The sequence below is a fragment of the Cebidichthys violaceus genome, unplaced genomic scaffold (assembly GCF_023349555.1).
Source record: "Cebidichthys violaceus isolate CVI_PGR_0920_01 unplaced genomic scaffold, fCebVio1.0.p SCAF_7, whole genome shotgun sequence".
NCBI classification, from domain to species: domain Eukaryota; kingdom Metazoa; phylum Chordata; class Actinopteri; order Perciformes; family Stichaeidae; genus Cebidichthys; species Cebidichthys violaceus.
In genome coordinates this window covers 1,257,541-1,276,593 of record NW_027176927.1, presented here as the reverse complement: position 1 = coordinate 1,276,593, position 19,053 = coordinate 1,257,541, and the positions used below count along the sequence as shown (strand labels likewise).

Here is a 19,053-nt window from a genome sequence, read left to right as displayed (position 1 = left end):
AGACAGTTAACGAAATAACAGCGTCTATAGACATAAGCACTTCGGATCAGAGTGTTTAATTCTCTTGAGCTAAAAAAAGGAAATGTCTCCAGTAATGAAGTCCCACACTAACACTACAGAACAGGTACACATTTAGGATGTAAAAAAAAATAGAAGAAAAAAAGAAGTGTGACATAAAAGCCAAAAAGGAAAAGGGGTTAAAAATGTAATTTTGGTCCAAAATATTTCCCTCCAGGAGTGCTATGATAGCACTGTAAACAAAAAATGACAGTTCTGTACCAAGAAAGTGAAAAGACAAACCATAAACAAACTGCAAATAAGTTAAATTTAAAGCTATTTCATACCAGCGCCTGTCCTAAAAGACACAATTAATGTTACTCAGGATCCACTAACATTCAAACCATTCAGAAATGTTTCTATCAGCAATCCCACTGCATGAAATGAAATCCAATCACTGCCCGATCATTAGACCCACTACATTCAAAACCTAACTAAATACAGTAATCTGGTGATTTTAAATCAAGTATTAAACATCCAGTTATAAGAACTTGACATCTCTCCTCACTGAAAACAATCAGGTTGTCTGAGTCTCTTAAGTCTGAAATTACTGATTCACTCCAGAGAATCAAGTAGCTATTGTGGAAAATTGCCAAAACAAGACGTTGCAAATGCAAACCTCAAAAATGTAGAGAGGTAAATATAAATAGACGTAATGTTCACCACGATAAATATGCTGCAGAGGCAAAACGGTGATGTCGAAAGTGCAAAAGAGACGTTCCTTCTCCGTGCAGTTAGTTTGCATCTGGTGCGTACAGCAGTCGTCCTCCATCACAGAGTGTGCTTGACGGCCGTCAGAGGTTCACGTTTGTTCTGCAGGTTCTGCTGCAGCTCTCTGAACAGATTGTCACGCTCCTCAGCATCCACCAGGATTTGCTACGTTGAAATAAAAAGACGTTGGTCACCATCACAAGGATTCATGATGAATTTTCATGACATGATATATTTATTGTTGTATTTTGGCTTTTCATGGTATTTGTTAGCAATCCAAAAAAAATACACAGTATTCCCAATTTATCCTTAACTGTAAGTGTTGCACTTTATGCTTTTGTTGACCCATTTTCATTTTGTTCTTTTTCAGTAAAAAGTAGATGAGATTCTTTTTAATTACCTTCTAACTCATTACTATTAGTGAGAAATTAAGATCTGTGTTCAACAACATTATGTTTCTTGATATGACTGCAAGTCTATTACAAGCTGGAGGATCTGACATCAAAACCTGCCACTGATGTTTGGGATTGTTTATGGTTTTTTATTTAAGAACATTTATTTTAGAAACTACCCCTCTTAAAAAAAAAAAGAAAAAAAGGCTGTAAAAGTGCTGTGTTTTTGCAGAAGAATTTCATATTTTGTAGCATGCCGTCATGTATGAACTTAAAATGAAATATTTCTGTGGGGAGAGAGGAATTTAGGACTACAACTAATTGATTTATCTGCCAATTATTTTTTCTACTTAAAAGTAAGTGAAACGATGGACTATCAATATAGTAACCGACTCATTTTACACGAGTTGCAGCTCTTAAGATATTGGATGTCATTTTAAGCTACTCATTCAATTATATGTATTTATTTATTCATTCTTTTGGAGGAAAGGAAGAAAGGAGAGCATGTATTGGTTGTGACGGGTGGGCGATATAATACACACATCTAACATGGACGATGTGTTCCATGCACTGAACATTGAGACAACAAGCATCAGATTCCCGTCCTTTACCTCTATGAGTCTGTCTCTCTTCTCCAGGCTGTCCCTCAGTCTCCTCTCCTCTCTCTCTCGGTCCTCTCCGTCGTTCCTCCGGGCTCTATCGGCCTCCTTCTTCTCCTTCTGCTTCGCCCTCAGCTCCCGCCGAGTGTCGCTGAGTTGATCCGTCAGAGCGGACACGGTCTGACTGTGACTGCTCTGCTGATTCTGGGGAAGAGGAAAAGGGACTAGTTAGAAAGGCTGAGATGTTGCGTGTGCTAGTTAGCTAATCTTTGCATAAAGACTGCAAACAGGGGAAAGTGCTAGCCTGGCTCAGTCCAGCACATCTACAGCTATCTAAACTAATTCATATTTCTTTAATCAGTGTACCAAGAACATTTATTATTAAGTCATTTCTGTTTAAGTTAATTTCATTATTAATTCATAGTATATTGTTTTTGTACTCCACACTAGGGCAGCAACTACCTTTGATTTTAATTAGTTACTGGTCTTAACATTGTTTTTTGATTAATTGTTTAATATATGAAATGTAAAGAAAAGAATAAAAATGTCTAACATGACTTCTGATCTTCACAGGTCTTGTTTGGTTTGACCAAAAAAATAGCTGAAGCCAGAGAATTTTGAAAAATGTCTGAAACAATTAATCAATTATCAAAACAGTTGCTTATAGTTAGTACTTAGTGGATTCTTTTTTCTGTCGATCGATTACCAACTAATCGTTTCAGCTGTACTCCACACCATGCAATCATGGTCTTAATTCAAAAATAGAAAAACAATAAAATATAGTTTTCTGTAATATCAAAGTCTAAATCATCTATAAAAGTGTTCTGTGTCAAGAAGTTGCAGGTGAAAAAGGAAAACAACTTTCCTTTCAACCCCCCCCCCCCCCCTCATGCTCATATCTCACCTGCACCATGTCCTGGTACTCCTGCAGGGCTGTGGTGAGTTTGGTGACCTCCCTGCACAAGGTGGCGCCATTTCCCTCCGTGTCTCCTACAAACCCCTGACCAAGCAGAAAGAAAATGACATGTTGTACAGTTTCCCTCATTTAATAAACACATGAGAATGAAAACTCTGCAACTTTATATCAAACAGGTGGAAGACACTTTATATCCCTTTGAAAATGGAGGGAGACAGGCCTCTCCTCCCATTCCAGCCAGAAGTTACACCCTTGTATATTACCTGCACATCTTTCTGACAGCTCGCCAGCTCCTGGATCAGAGCCTCCTTCTCCTGCAGGACAGTGGCGAGGGCGCAGTCCCTCTGTCTCCACAGCTCCCTCTCTTTCTCCACCTCCTTCAGCCGTCGCTCCTTCTCCTCCAGAGCCACTCGCAGGTCCTGCAGCAAAGACAAAACACAGTTCTATCTAAATAAAACTTTCAAGAGCATGTAGAGGGAACTGTGCCTGGGACAAAGTACAAATGTACACCGTGTCTGAAAGTAGTAACGTTTGCAAAGCATGCACTTCCCTCCCCAGTTTCTAGTGTGTGTGTGTGTGTGTGTGTGTGTGTGTGTGTGTGTGTGTGTGTGTGTGTGTGTGTGTGTGTGTGTGTTCGTACGTTGATAATATCCTGGTTGCACTGCAGCACGGTGTTGAGTGTGTCGAGGTCTCCCTCTCTGTCTCTTCCAGCCTTCCGCAGCGCCTCGATCTCTTTCTCCATGCTCTTCTCCCTCTCAGTCGCGTCGGACCTCAAAGTCTGCAGGGCGGCCTACAGATCACAAAGCGTCGTCATGCGAGACGTCCAGTTTAGATTTAAATACAACGTCTGTAAGGTCTCCAGACGTGACTGACACAATGACACAAATGCCAAACGTAAAACATTAAAGACGTTGTTTTTGACTTTTGGAAGTTGTAACATTTTTCACTATTTTATGACATTTCATAGACCGAACGACAAATCTATGAATCGTAAAATCGCTGCTTTCAGTACCTCTCAGAAGAATATGACAATAATCTCTGATGACGTAAATAATTAAATTAATGAAACGTGAAGCCCTGATAAGCAGAGAAAAATTCATGATTGATTAAAAGAGTTTTTTTGATTCCGTCTAAAAAAAACAATAGTCAGGTGCCTTTTGTGAAGACTGAAACAGGTTTTTCTTGCTGTAAACATCCAAATTCATAATTTGCCTCAAACAAGATGTTGATCTTCATGTGATTTAATGACAGAATGGAGTTATCTCAAAACGGTGTTTAATGTCAGCCATAATCTGGAGGAAATTGCTGAAATGCTACTGCTGGACTGGTAAACCTTCCTGCAGGCCTGAGGTAAAAATACCAATCACAGGACTTTGCTCTGCTCACACAGAAACCTCCAGGGACAGCAGCATGGAGTCTGACGGCTATCAGCAAAAGTCTGTCTGCTCATGGCGATTACTGCGACACTCCAGTGGGAGGGTGAGACGTGTCATCATAAGCACGTCAATAGGGTGGAGAAGGACAGAGTCGACTCTAACCTTGTTGTCAGATTGAGTTTCCTTCAGATTCTCAGTCAGCTTGTTGGCCAGCTCTGTGCCTGCTGCCTCCTCCACACACAGCCTTCGGATCAGACCCATGCACTCCTGGAAGAGAGGAAACATCTGTCTGAACACACTCCTCTAACAGCACTGTAGCTAGGGAGAAAAACATTTCAACTGCAGTTTTTTTTTTTTTTTTTTTTTTTTAACTTGAGTTGACAGATTTGAGGTTTATCTAAGTGCAGATTTTTGTAAGAGTCAAGCATAAATCAATACACGGGGGCGTGATAACCTGTGCAAAGAGTGTTCACGCACCGTAGAGGCCAGAGCCAAGCGGATACGTGTGCAAATGAAGAACCACTGCAAACATCCTAAATCTACGGCTCCACCAAACAGACGGCCTCATTCATCACTCTCAACTCAAACTGAAAGTCTGTTTTAAACCACAAGACTCAGAGTAAAGAAAACTAAAATTCAACTACTGAATGTTGGTGACACATTTGTTCCTTTATGGATACATAAGAATACACATTATGATGATTTTACACACGTGGTTTTCTTTTAAAATGTTCACTGCATATGAACAGTGTATATTTGAGGTCAGCACGCTGTACTTTTAACTTTAAAAAAAAACAAAAAACATCAGGAGTGTTTAAAGTATTTTAAAAGGAATAGTTTGACGTTTAAGGAAATGCGTGTATTTGCTTTCTTGGCAAAAGTTAGATGTTAGATCTGTATAGTATATATGAAGCTACAGCCAGCAGCTGGTTTGCTTATTTCAACAAAAAGACTGTGTGTGTGTGTGTGTGTGTGTGTGTGTGTGTGTGTGTGTGTGTGTGTGTGTGTGTGTGTGTGTGTGTGTGTGTGTGTGTGTGTGTGGTGGTGATGGGGGGGGGGGGGGGGGGGGGGGTTCTGGCTCCGTGCAAAGCTCACAAAATCTGTCTACCAGCTCACTAACTGACGTGTCATATTGTGTTTTTGTTGTTTGAACAGAGCCAGGCTAGCCGTCTCTCTCTCTCCCCCGTTTCCAGTCTTTATGCTAAGCTAAGCTAACAAGCTACTGGCTGGCTGTGGTTTCACATCCAACACACAAATAAGGGTGTGGTATTGATCGTCTCATCAACCTGCTCGTTATGTAAAAACACATTTGTATTTATTTACATATTTCAAAATAAAAGCTGTCAGTGTGAACCAGTAGTAAAAGTGCAACAAGGACTCTGTTGTACAGTCACGTATTGATCATCTTTAATAGGCTGTAATCCATTCAAGCACTCTTGACAGTCCCGTTTGCTTTAGCCACTATGACGTTGATCCAGAGGGACTTACAATGAGTGCAACATTCCAATGAAGTCCCTGCTGTAAATCATCAACCTACCAAGTAGCTAAAAATAAAAAGCAGCCATGATCAAAGCTTAAAAAAAAACAAAAACAAAACATACTTCAGCGTCAACGGTACAATGTAGGGAACAGACAAAGCAGTTCTGACGCTGCCACTTTAAGGGCGTACAGTGACTTCGCAGACAAACAACATTCCTGTGAGCTTTGAAGATCTCACTGCTGTGTGCATGACTGAGTCCCGTCTCCCCTCATCACCTCACCCACCTGGATCACGCGCTCCCGGCTGTGCAGGGAGTGACCGAGGCTCTGCAGCAGGGAGCTGCCACCCTCCTCCTGGAGCAACTGGAGGACAGAGGGGAAACAAATGACAATGGTTTCTTTTGAAATAAACCTCTCTCTCACTCACTCTCACACTCTCACACTCTCACACACTCACACACTCACACACTCACACACACACACACACACACACACAATCCGGGAGTAGCGCCGAGTAAATTATACGCCAGAATCTAAGGCCTGGGTTTAGGTGCTGCAACTACGGATTATTTAAAAACATCAGAAAAACTGTAAAAAAAAAAAAAAAAAAAAAAAAAAAAAAAGCCCAAACCCAAACTTTTTACTATAACGTAAAAATCGTCCATTTAAGAATCTATTTAAATTAGTTTTTAAAAACTACTTATAAAAGTTGTTTCTTTCTTCAGTATATCAACGTAACATCTGCAGCTCTACTGGGTTTCATTTCAAAGGTTTCAATATTGGATTCCATTTAAAATTGAAAACAAGCGAATCTTTGGACAACGGAAACATGCGAGGATATTTTTCACTATATTTGACATTTTAAAGTTTTGAGGAATACCTCTGTTGCTTGTCGGTCAGGACCTGTAGCTCTCAGTCTGAAAATTTAATTTGTATTTTCCTCTCTGCCATTTTTCTGTCTACTGTGTTCTTGGCATAAAGGCAACATTTATACTTTCCCACATGGATAATTGTAAACGGCAAATTTCACTCGGCTGCAAAGCGTTATGGGCACGTTTGCGCTGAAATGTCATTGGTGCAATATCTATTTTTATTCGGACCATGAGACGGGGCAGACGGCGGTTGCGAGCGGCCACAATGCGTGTCGTTAGTCCCAGCTGTCACATTCAGTTCAGTACAGAACTCTGCACAATACATAAGGTTAATAGTTCAGCAGGCTTTACTTTATGACAGAGTTATCGGGTTATGGTTTTTAATGAGCTGAGCCGATGAATCCATGAAAAGATTTGTTCTAACGTGTGCTGAACACTTTAAATGTTTAAACCTGCAGCTACTCCCACACACACTTCACATCAATTCTTCCTAACATTCAAAACGAGGGGCGTTGTGGCTTTGTGCTCACAGGAGACGCAGGGATCAAGTCATGAGGACTCTACAAAGCAACCGAGGCGCTTCTTAATGATATTCTCTGTCATAAGACTACTGAGCCCCGGGCAAACTCCACCGGTCGGGGAGGATTCCAGAGAGAGGCTGTGTGTGTGTGTGTGTGTGTGTGTGTGTGTGTGTGTGTGTGTGTGTGTGTGTGTGTGTCTTTATCTGCACCCGTAAGTGAGGAAACGCAGACACACCCTTCAATGGACACAAAAGTATTCCTTTACAACGCTGCATTTGTGCTACGTCAACATTCACAGTGTGGTCTATGGAGCTGTTTGGACATGTGACTGTGTGATGTTGCACTGTGCAAAAAAAACCTGTTTTTCTTGTGTAAGAGAAAAAAAAAAAAAAAAAAAAAAAAAAAAAAAAAAGGTTGGGAGGCAATTATCTCTCATGACAGCTGGTTAAAAACAACTGTGCGTGCGTGCGTGCATCACAAAGCTGACATCTCCACTTCTATCCATTTCATTTTTTAGATTAACACTTGAGTTTATACATTTACCCGCCTCTCTATTTCATACATTTAGAAACTATTAATGTTTGGATTATTATTAGGAGCAATATTTGGGAAATGCATTTCGCTCTCTTGCTGAGTTAGAATAGAATTGATAACACTTGCATGAGTTTAAAAGTTAGGCTTACCAGCCACACTAAACAGCACTTTTTGAACATGTTGTAGTTTATTTAATCTATAAAAAAAAAGAAAAGTGTAAATGATCAAAGCAAGAACAACCGGTCTAAATGCACATATGGACACCTGACTAATGATTAAAGACAGTGTTTTGTAGGTTTGAGCTTCAGAGGTGTTGGTAGGCAGATTTGTACCTTTGGACAGAGCAAGACTGTTTCCCCCTCGCTTTCAGTCTTTTTATGCTAAGCTAAGCTAACTAACCGACAAGACGGGGAGTGAACACACTTCCCAAAATGTTAAACTACTCTTTCACCATATAATGGTCTCCAAGTGGAGTGTGTGAGAGGACAAACTGAATACTTACAGGGACCCAGTCGTCTGACCCGTTGATTCCGGTTTGTTGGCCCCTCCCATGTTTCAGCTCGGCCTCGAGGGTCCTGATGTGGGCCACAGCCTGGTCCAGCTGGCCTCGCAGGTGCCCGACAGCGTGGTGAACCCTGCCAGTAGTGCTCTGAAATGATTTGGTTGTGGTACTATTTAGTGAGAACACAGGAGAAATGTGTGGCTCTGATCTTGTCGTACTGCTGGACCGACCTTGGTTGCTCCCGGATTACCAGTTGCAGCACACTGTGTCAATATTTACAACACACACACACACACACACACACACACACACACACACACACACACACACACACACACACACACACACACACACACACACACACACACACACACACACACACACACACACACTTCTTCCATTTGTATATAGTACATGTTAATAGTCGAGGGTAAGCTCAGACAGGAAGGAGAAACACTCACCTCTCGATGAAGAGGCATGAACTCGTCCCTCAGCTCTGACAGCACATCCCCGTCCTCTTCGTCCATTTCCTCCCCTCCGTTCTCCACACTCCCGAAGCGCAGCACCCTGTTCAACGAGGGGGACGCCGTCCTTCCAACGGTCCCCGAGTACTTCCTGTCCAGAACTGGGATCCTACTCCCCGATGGCGAACCGACCGGCTTTCCTTCAATGCCTCTCAGCTCCACCAGCAAAAAGTTGGCCAGCCGAACACCCGGCGGGTCGAACGGGTCGTTGCCATCAAGAGAGTCCAGAGACTGAATGGACTCGGTGCGGGAGGACGTCTGTAAGGACAGGGTGGACCCCGCCAGCGAAGAAGGGGTGGAGCTGCAGGATGTCACTCTCTGCCAGTGGAGGGGCATGCTCTGGGATTTGTCCCGCGACAACGGCAACGGGGAGAAGGGTTGGAGAGGCAAACGGCGAGGGACCCCACAAACGGACTCGTAATCTGAGTCGGACACCCGCAGAGAATCACAGCCTTCACACCCTTTGCCCTTCCTGCATCTTTTCCCCGTCCTTATAAAATACGGACACGTGTCCCACTTCTCGGACCAGCACTCGTACTCCGAGAGGGCCATATTCTCCTTGAGCATCTCCCTGTAGCCCTCCTTCTCCGCCTCTCCGTCCTCCTCGCTGGTGCTGCCCCTGCTCTGGGCGTCCCGCGGGTGTCTCTGGTAGTAGTTTTGGCGCACGCTCTGTCGGATCTTGTCCCTCTCCTGCGTCAGCTTCTGAAGCCTCTCGGACGAGAGCACCCTCACCCTGGCTATCACCGAGTCGAACTTGAACACCCGCTCGAGGACGCACACGCATTTGCCACACACGAACTCCGCCTGCCCGCTGCCTCGGGGGACAGACTGCCCCAGTATGTGAGTCAAGACCGAGAGCAGGTCCATCCCTTTGGACGGGGAGTTCAGGGAAAACTGGGAGAGAGACACCGAGGAACCCAGAGACAACGTGCTGCCTGCGAAGAGCAAAAGAAAGTTCAGACTTTTCTTTACTTCATGTTAAACTTCCTCTTTACTTGCTCCAGACTCACCCCAGGGGCTGCTCTGCGAGGACCGGGACAGGCTTCCTCCTCTCAGAGACCCTGTCGGGGTCTGAGCCTGACCAGTCTTCTTATTTTGGGCCCCAAACAGCCACCGCCTTTGGTTTCCCTGCAGAGCTCCGCCACACATTCGGCACAGGTCATGTTTACCCTTGGAGGACATCGTGGACAGAGGGCGGATACTTTTCACCCTTGTTGTTGGAAATTCTCTGTGAATTTAAATGCAGAAAAAAACAAAACAGGGATGCGTTTACAGACGCGGTTTCCAGCGTAAGAGGTCGGGGGACTCACGAGATGACATGTGAGCGCCTCACAGAGCCGCTAACTTGGCTGTAAACCTCTTTAGGTCTCCAAAATGATTCAAATCAAACCAATGAAAATCCTTCTTAAATCAAACTTAACACAACTCTTAGATATAAAACTTATAATAACGACCCGAGGAGAAGTTGTCAATCTTCAATCACACACAAATGATTTGTGGTATTTTTTCAAAGCTCAAGATCCTTAAATGAGACTCTTTAACAGTGGAAGCATCTGAAAAATCATGTTTTCTCAGACCAACAGTCTTAAAATATTCAATGTTTCAATGCAATTGTTCTCCTTTGGCAGGCTGGAAGTGGGGATTTTTTTGGCATTATTGATTAAGAAAAATGATTGTTTAACCTCTAGTAAAGAGGTAAGATTTACATAAAACAATTAAACAACCAGGTTGCTAAAAAAAAAAAAAAAAAAAAAAAAAAAAAAAAAAAAATCGTAGATATTAGACCAGAAACTATTATATTTCAAACGATTAATCCAGAAAATAACTGGTAGATTTATTAATTGATATTGAAACAAAGCAACTTCTCAGTGTGACCTCCTCCTCAGAGATGTATTATGTCTGTATACGTCTATGATTGTGCTATCAGCAATTCACAAGCAAAAAAAGGAACTCCAACAGTCATAACAGTGACCCAGCAGATTGATCTGGTGGTTTGAGAACCACTCTATTTACATATATCATTATAGGAGATAAGCTAGAGAAAGTCCCTAATTTAAATCCGGTTGGCTTGTAGCCTGGCAGTGACTTTTGTTCTTAAAAATTTGAATAGACGTATTTTTCCAGTTCTCTTCCCATTTAAAACAGATCAGATAAAGTGTGATTGAACCGTCTTATCTACTCCAGTTTGACACGTTGAGCGTCTCCGTGTCGCTTTGATTCGTGGTTTACTTTCATCTCTTCCCTGCGTGGATGTTCTGGCCGGTTTACAGCCGCTCACTGCTGCTGGGTGTTTACAGTAGCTTCCCACAGGGCGGGACACGTAGACCCTGAGCCACGCTGACAGTGAATTCAGTCAGACTGTCGATGAATGAAAATCTCTCTGTAACGTTCAGGCTCTCCACGCTCCTCTCCCCACTCATAACGCATATATGAGACATCCTTTAATCATTTAACCCGTTTAAGACTAAATAACACCATGGATGTAACTTTAAAATGTGTGGGAGGGTTTCTTTGCATACAGGAAACCATGAATTAAACACATACACGTTATAAATTGCGACCTTTGATTGCTCGAACACAACAATTACAAGCCTTTTTCTCTTTTTCCGGGAACAGCAAACAGCATGCAACGTTTCCAAAAAGGGAAAAGCCTTCATCATCCAGTGGAAAACTAGTTGAACTACACTGTATCTGGTGCTATTTTAAGCGACTGAAGTGCAGCGATTCAATGTGAAAGTAACGTCCGCGTGTCAAAGTAGAGCAGCAGGAACATAATAACCGTCAGCCTTCACCGCCACCGGTTCAGAGCAGTCTTCACTTCACAAACACACAGTATAAAGCGTTCACATAAAGTTTTGTTTTTTTTGAAGTCTAACGTTCGAGTCCTCCGGGCTTCATGTAGCTGACTAAAGTTTAAAGTCCGACGCGCGAGGGAGAACTCTTCCCTGTTGTCTCATACATAATAAGTGAAGCGCTCAAAGTCACACATGAAATAAAGATTGAGGTAAAGCTTCTTACATTAAAAATCTCCACCGGGAGCTGAGCCGGAGCCGCGTTGCACCACACCGGACGAACACAGGAAGAGAGGAGGGTGTCACCTTGCTGGCGTCATGGCTCATACCTGTTTAGAGCAGCGCGAGGACGCGGCGAGCGCGAGGAGGCGGGTTTACACAATACAGGGGAGACCGGCGACCTGTATCACCAATCAACCCAGTGTTATTTATCAATCTGGCTGTGAGCGCGTTCACGTGAAGGGGCGGTGCTTGCAGCATATTGACCAATCACAACCATGGGAAATTTTAAAACCCAAAAGGTAAACTGTAAGACTATAAGACTATAACTATATGAGACAAATACGACGAAGTTCAAACACATAATTCAGGCTGAAAGTAACACAGTTTAACTAACTACCAAAAAATAATTGCAGACTGTGTGAATGTGTAAATAAATAGATTTATAATACCCCTGCTTCATCATGGACAATAGATCTGACTGTAATTACATATGTTTATATCTTTAAATTAATTATAATAATTGATTCAAAACAGCCAAATGGTCACAATGACACATTTGAGTGACGCAACATGACATTTGTGACATTGTTAATGCTTAAAGGATTGCATTTAAATTTGTTATGAATAAATACCATTATTCACTGTACTCAGACTTATACCTCCTTTTATGAAATTGCTTATAGTAGAATATTGTTATATTAAATACAGTAAACCTGTTTAAATTTTACAATAATGATTATTAGTAAATTGTGTATAGTAGTAGGCTGTATATAGTATATTAGTTGTGGCATTTTGCTACTTGACCAAGCTGGGAGAATAAGGACTAACACAAGTCAATTACAGTAAACGGGGAATGGAGCAAAAAACTGAAATCCTTTCCATTTGCATCGTCATAAAATATGTATATATTTTAAAATTGAATGTATTTTGTTCTATTACCTCACAATCCATAACTTGAGCGCTATGAATTAGGACATTCAATTGGTTTAATTGATTGATCACACCCCCTATGCTGCTTTCATCTGTTCATGTGTAAAGGGCAAAAGAGTCAACATGTACACTCTACAGTCAGAGAGCGTTATCTACAGTGCCTGTTTCAGGATATGCTGCAGAAACATTTTAACTTTCAACAATGATACCGGATCATTATGGATCAATCTGAAAGTGTTCAAATGAATCTAAAACAGGGACAGACAATAACAAAAACTTCATATCATTTAAAATGTCCAGTTTTTATTTAGTTGTTTCTGTTTGAACTCAATCCTGAGGTCAGTTTTGAGGCTGCACTTCATGGTTGCAGTATGTATATTTAAATGTGCTCATTTGTGTTATTGTACTTAAATGAAGGTGCAGCAGCTTTACAATAGACTGCAGTCCAATACAACAACAACAACGCAAACTACAGTGTCAAAAGAGTTGAAACAGCACCTCTGACAATGTCATCATAAAAGTTTCATAAAATAAAGAAAACAGACAAACAATAATTTAGCGATTGGTGTTCCAATAAAAGACTTTAATACAGATATAAAACCCAACATTTCAGATATTCTTAAAGCATCAATTAATACCAAGTTACAAGAGGCCGAAACATCACGGTTGAAACTCTCCATCATGCCTAAAAGTTTCAACCTAATGAGTGGAGGACAGATCAGTTTTCCGTCAGTACCATAAACCTCCACCAGAGAGAAGTGAGTGATCCGTCAATGCTCATGTACGACCACAACGTGTGGCTCATTGGGTCACTTCACACTATCCCTTGCAATATTAAGAACCATCTGAGGATGATGGGAAAGGACTAAAAATGCAAGACCACAGAGTTTTGGTCAAATATGGAAGCAAATTTCTACAAAAATGTAAAGCGGTTACATTTTTGTATTCAGACATTCAAAGTCATTCACAAAAATGCATCCATTGATAAACATATATGCTAAATTTTTTTGCTAATTTGTTTTAGTTACATCATTTACATCAGTTACATAATTTGGCATATTTATCAGAGAAATAAATATGTTAACGGAGTGAAATATATCTGCATTTAAACATTGGTTAAATGAACTCATTAGAATGCTTCATAAGGAAATAATCCATTATAATCCATCAAGGAAACCCAGAATATTCTGACATGGAAATCTTAATCTTGTCTAATCTATCTGTGGAACGTCATAAAGGGAAGAAGCTTGTGAAAAACTATGTTGCTATTTGTAATAGGATCTTGGTTTATATGGTTGCTGTCTTGTTTAAAAGTAAACTAAATCAAACGTGTCTATGTCAGTTGAATGATACTTTGCATTGACGTCCCTCACACTCGTTTGTTTTCATGTCAGCCACTTCTCTATGCAGCTCGTGAACACGGTGTAGTTCGAGTGCCAATGAACGTGCTTCACTCCAGAGTGAACGCACACCTCCACGTCGCCACGGTCCTCCAGCGCCTTCAGCCCAAACGTGTCGCTCTTGTAAAACTTTCACAGGGAGAGAAGAAGAGAAGGAGGCGTTACTACGAAATAGAAAGAGAGAGAGAGAGAGAGAGAGAGAGAGAGAGAGAGAGATGTCGGCCATTCAACAGAGGACCTAAAGTATAAATCAAACTGGGTTTCCAGTCGATACAGAGGTGATACAACGGTATACTAGTTTGCAACTTACCTCCTGTTTCCTCATTTCTACAATGTTTTCATTGCTGTCATAGAATCCAAAGTGGCTGTTTAGAAAAGAGGAAACAGTCAGTTCAGGTGAAGTGGTGTCAAAACCTTTTGCTGCAGTTTTGGCCAGAAACAGTTCACTCAACACATATTTTTTGAAGGCTTTGTCAGTAACCACCTCATTGTCCGGCACCTCAGTATTCATCTAAACCAAGGGTGTCACTTCCACTGTGGATGAGTGGGACATGTCCTTCTCACATGCATATTTGTCCAGTTTTTGTCATGGTAGTGTAAAGCACAGGCACATTCAAATGACAGAGAATCAACAGTGTGTGCTAGAATTATAAAACGTTGATGAAACCTGGACTGCCACGGTGTGATGACGCCATCATCTGGTCCTCCAATCAGCACAAGCTTCTTGATGCGCAGGAAGTTTTCCCTCCATGCTGAGGAGGTGAAATGGAGACATGCATGACTGGACATTTTATACTGTGCGTCCACAAGCATGCTGCACACTACGGCCACGACACTAATTCATTCCCTTACCTTTTATGTCGATGTGAGGTCTCTCGCCGTTAAGAATCGGCAGAAAGTTGTTGCTTCGCAGGTAGCGGGACCTATGGTGAGGGTCTGAGGAGAAAAGATAAATATATAGAAATATATATATATATAAATGTGTTGTGGTATCTTTTCAGGTAGTTAAAAGGGATTATTTTCTGCTTTTCAAAATCATCATTCTCACCATTCCAGTAGTCGCAGATAGACAGTTTCTGTCCCATTTTGTTGTAGCAAATACGAAACACAGCCTTCTTCAAGCATGGAAATATCCCCTTCAGGTAGTCTGTGTCTGTGGAGTGAGGCAGAATTTATAAAATGTAGTATCTATTATAAATCAATACTGTTTAAAGTGATGGTGAATTAACTGACACTGGAGGATTAATGGCTCCACGGACATGCTTAAAATGTGAAATAGAGCTCGCTGACCTCCATACTGCCCGGCCAGTGGCGATGACAGCGAAACGAAGGTGTGCACGTTGTGGTGTGGAGTCACGGAGAGAAGTGCTCGACAAATTAGACCACCTTAGAAAGGAAAGGCCACAACATCAAGAGAGTTCTGACAAACCAGGACTTCATGTACAATCTGATGCGGTGATCCTTTGATAATTTAAGTCATTCGTTTTTTGGAGCTATAAGCTATAGAGGGGGAAGGTCTAGAGAAGCAGTTCACTGAGCGGGTTTCACACAAAACTAAAAGTTGCTGCGACAATCCTACGACCAACTGCGACTTTCTTGACTTGGCAAAATCATCTTTAAATTGATTGAAACAAGTTATTTTTTTCTTGACCAGCAGTTTTTCCAAAGATCAGATTGTATATGATTTTAAATGAATAGGGCCCATTGGAGGAGATGTCATTTGAATTACAGAATTATATATATTTTTTTCTGTATGTCCAACCTGAGCTTAGAAGTTAAATGTTTTCTGACTCTAAAATGTAAGAACATAAACTGCAGCGTTGAACTGTGAACTTGGGTGGTGAAAATGGTACTTATCTATGCTTGAAATGTGGAAGTGAAAATTGAAGGCCTGTGTATCCAACTTTAACGTGTGTGTGTGTGTGTGTGTGTGTGTGTGTGTGTGTGTGTGTGTGTGTGTCTGTGTGTCTGTGCATGTATGTGTGTGTGTTAGTGTTTCTTTATCGTGTGGGTTAAATATTTGCATTGCATTGTATAGCTATGTGTGTTTGTTCAGTTTTTGTGAATAATTGGGGGTTGAAAAGTATTCTTTTAGTTTTAGACTGACAGCCATTCACAACTGTTGGTAATATAGAGACTCTCTATATATATATAACTAAACAGAGGACTCAGTTACAATCCTACATTATCAGACTCATGATGGACCGTCTTTAACAAAAGGGTTGATATTGATGCAGCAGAACCAGATATATTGTCTCATTCTTTCCCACATATTCTTCCATGTCAAAGCCTGATGCCTACATTACCCACAAGGCAACTTGGCGATAGACGACTCAGCGATTCCCAGACATTCAGGTGTGTTGTGGTAGCCCTGGCTAATGTAGCCTCTAGCCTGCAGCGAGGTCTCTTCTGTCGAACTTCCACACCCTCATATTTTTGTTTTTATTTTCAAACTCGTAGTCTTCAGCACAATCTGACCCGCTGACTCGAGTGACATCACTTGAGGCAATTGATCAGACTTTGCCCAGCTCCCTCTGGAGCCACAGAAGACTTTCTACTACTTTGTTTTTCTTTCACAAAAATCCTTTTATCTCGTTCCTTATGAGCTCCTATGTCCTTTGCTGGTAGAGGACATTTTAAAGCTGATGCTTTAGTGATAACTTTTAATGTGTAAGAATAAAGGTTCTCTCTGCTCTTGCATTAATTGGCCTGACATAAATACTCAAAGACTTCTTCTTACATAAAGAATGTACTACGTGAGTGGGAGAGAGGACCTTGTGAGAAGCACAGCAGATGGACGCCATCAGGAGCTTTTTGCACGATGGAGTGAAAGACGTTGCTGAAGTCTTGGACCTGCCTCCATAATGGCCTCAGACTGGCCAGGTCGTCATACAAGTCGATCACCGACACCTCGGTCCCTGGATGCACCTGGGAATAACATTTAAAAAAGGAAGTGAGAGACAGAAACACAGTAAACAGTGATTAAATCAACTGTCGGCAAACTATCAGCCTGATTACTGATAATGTTATCAGCCAACTCAGTTCCTCCAAAATAAAACTGAGGAATAGAAAATGACAGGGGAACAGAAACCACTACCTCGAAACCGCTTGCTGTTCTTCATTTCACTTGAAATCTGACTGCCTTTAGAATATTCTCGCCTACTGCAGATCTAAATTCCAAAATAAGTTTAATTAATGAAAACTTTGGGATTAAGTGGGAAGTTTGACCGCTCGGAGAGTTCAAGTGATCAATATTTAGCCTCACTGGTGACTATGACATGAAAAAAGAATGAGAAATGAAAATGAAAAGCAGGTTTACTTTAAATAAAATGGATTAACAGGTGGACCAAACTTACAATGTTCTTTGACAAATTATATTTTAATCAATGGTTAAAAAGTAATACATTTACTCAAGGACTATAAGTACAGTTTTGAGGTACTTGTACTCAACTTGAGTGTACTCCACTTTTTACTCCACTTTGTCAGTGGCACATACTATACTATTTCTCCTCTACATTTATTTGATAACTTAACTCACCTGTACTTTGTAGATTCTGGTTATTAATACACAATATAATCAACGTATGCAATATGATATATTATTATAAAGTACTATAACATACCCAGCCCCACCCTTAGGCTACCAGCTGCAACATTAAAGTAACTTTCACACCTTTAGTAAATCACTATTTTTAATGCATGGTATAATATTCTTTATTCTGAAATAAGCCTTCCTGCATAATGAATAGACCTATTGTACATGTGTTACTGTAGATATCACTTGATACTCGTACTTTTATACTTTAGGCAATATTTTGAATCCATTACTTTGAATTGCAAAATTGTATTTTTACACTGTTGTATGATTACTTTTTACTTAAGTCAAATATCTGAGAACTACAATTTGTGTACAATGAATGACAAACATCAGAAGTCTCTCCCACAGTTAAACACCGTTTGCATATTTGCACGCTAGCTTTTGAAACGTCCTACCTTGGTTATGTAAAGAGACAACGTCTTAAACTGTTTTGGTCCATCAAAAATGCCATGCACGATGATGACAGGCCGGTACCCGTCGATGCGAACCCCTGACAGCAGCAGCAGCAGCCGCAGCAGCACCGGTGATTCTCGGAAAATGTGCGGAGTCTTCATGTCTCTACGCCGGGCAGACTGGAGGACCGAGAGACGGACCGGAGAGAGGATGTCGCCTCTGGGATGATGAGGTCTTAAACAGTCCTGATGAGTACTTATCGATCTCTTTCAACTTGTGTTTGCCCACTTGGAGAGTGTGCGCGCGCTTCCGTCCTCATCACTCTTACTAGTGTGTCGTGTTTTCTAAAATGGTGTTTAAGATCATATCCGCTTTCGATATTCAGTTAGTGCTAATGACACACCGAGCTTTCAGATCGACGAAAATATTTAAGGTGAATGTAAAAATGAGTATCACTTAGTCATTTAACATTGTATTATACTACTATACTAATAATAACACAGATGATAATAATAATAATAATAATAATAATACTAATAGCAAAGTAAATATTTTTACAATAGCACATTATTATGATTATGTAGTAATTACTATAATTATTATTACTATAATTATGATTATGATTATTGATATTATTATTTTTAATTAGGCCTACCAATATCTGCAGCACCATTTGTGTCTACATTTATTCAAGAACATTGTAAGAGCCATTTTGTTATTGTTTTGTTTTGTACCATCTCTCACCTCTTGGGAGCACAGTGTCTCTATCAATTAGGCCACAGGTGAATACAGGGTCACCTGAGACAGGTGTGGCTGAGTAAGCAGGAGCAAACAGTTTTTGACATTTAATGAATGTAGATGTTATGATTTCTTTTGTCTATGTAGAGGAAATGGATTATGTCAGAGAAAGTGGTTGTCCTCTGTTTGTGTGAGACATAAAATGCCTATATTGGAAACTGGACTTTATGGCAGGTGTCTAAACAAACAGTCAGCAACCATGGTGACTTTTTTAATAAGCAACGGGATCACTACAACTATACTCAAGTACAATGTTGAGTACTTGTAGCCTACTTTACTTTTTCTTCTATACTTTTCTTCTAGGCAAATATTGTACTTTTTACTGCACAAAATGTACTTGACAACTTTAGCACGTTTAGCCTTTAATGTACTTACAACAAACCTACCACAAATAATCTTTACAGTTACTTCCTGTAATTTGCATCAGTATTACGTTA

At 40.9% G+C, this 19,053-nt stretch overlaps 2 protein-coding genes across 3 annotated transcripts; both read right to left on the bottom strand.

Annotated features, from left to right (window-relative positions):
• Window positions 1-40: 40 nt before the first annotated feature.
• si:ch73-95l15.5 (protein Daple) lies at window positions 41-11,617 on the bottom strand. Of its 2 annotated transcripts, XM_068735899.1 has the most exons (12): window positions 11,502-11,617; window positions 9,494-9,711; window positions 8,421-9,418; window positions 8,190-8,222; window positions 7,960-8,106; window positions 5,816-5,893; window positions 4,214-4,318; window positions 3,316-3,465; window positions 2,939-3,094; window positions 2,664-2,759; window positions 1,772-1,963; window positions 41-933 (listed from the first exon to the last, which is right to left on the bottom strand). In XM_068735899.1, exons 1-12 carry the CDS (start codon window positions 11,600-11,602, stop codon window positions 829-831), a joined length of 2,379 nt encoding a protein of 792 aa, XP_068592000.1. In that variant the 5' UTR covers window positions 11,603-11,617; the 3' UTR covers window positions 41-828. The 2 variants fall into 2 exon arrangements, with proteins under 2 accessions (XP_068592000.1, XP_068592001.1); XM_068735900.1 differs by lacking the exon at window positions 8,190-8,222.
• A 1,372-nt stretch (window positions 11,618-12,989) lies between these two features.
• LOC137890863 (lysosomal thioesterase PPT2-like) lies at window positions 12,990-18,150 on the bottom strand. Its single transcript, XM_068735145.1, has 8 exons — window positions 17,821-18,150; window positions 16,602-16,755; window positions 15,118-15,213; window positions 14,876-14,980; window positions 14,680-14,763; window positions 14,495-14,579; window positions 14,138-14,192; window positions 12,990-13,956 (listed from the first exon to the last, which is right to left on the bottom strand). Exons 1-8 carry the CDS (start codon window positions 17,977-17,979, stop codon window positions 13,813-13,815), a joined length of 882 nt encoding a protein of 293 aa, XP_068591246.1. The 5' UTR covers window positions 17,980-18,150; the 3' UTR covers window positions 12,990-13,812.
• Between the last annotated feature and the right edge of the window lie 903 nt (window positions 18,151-19,053).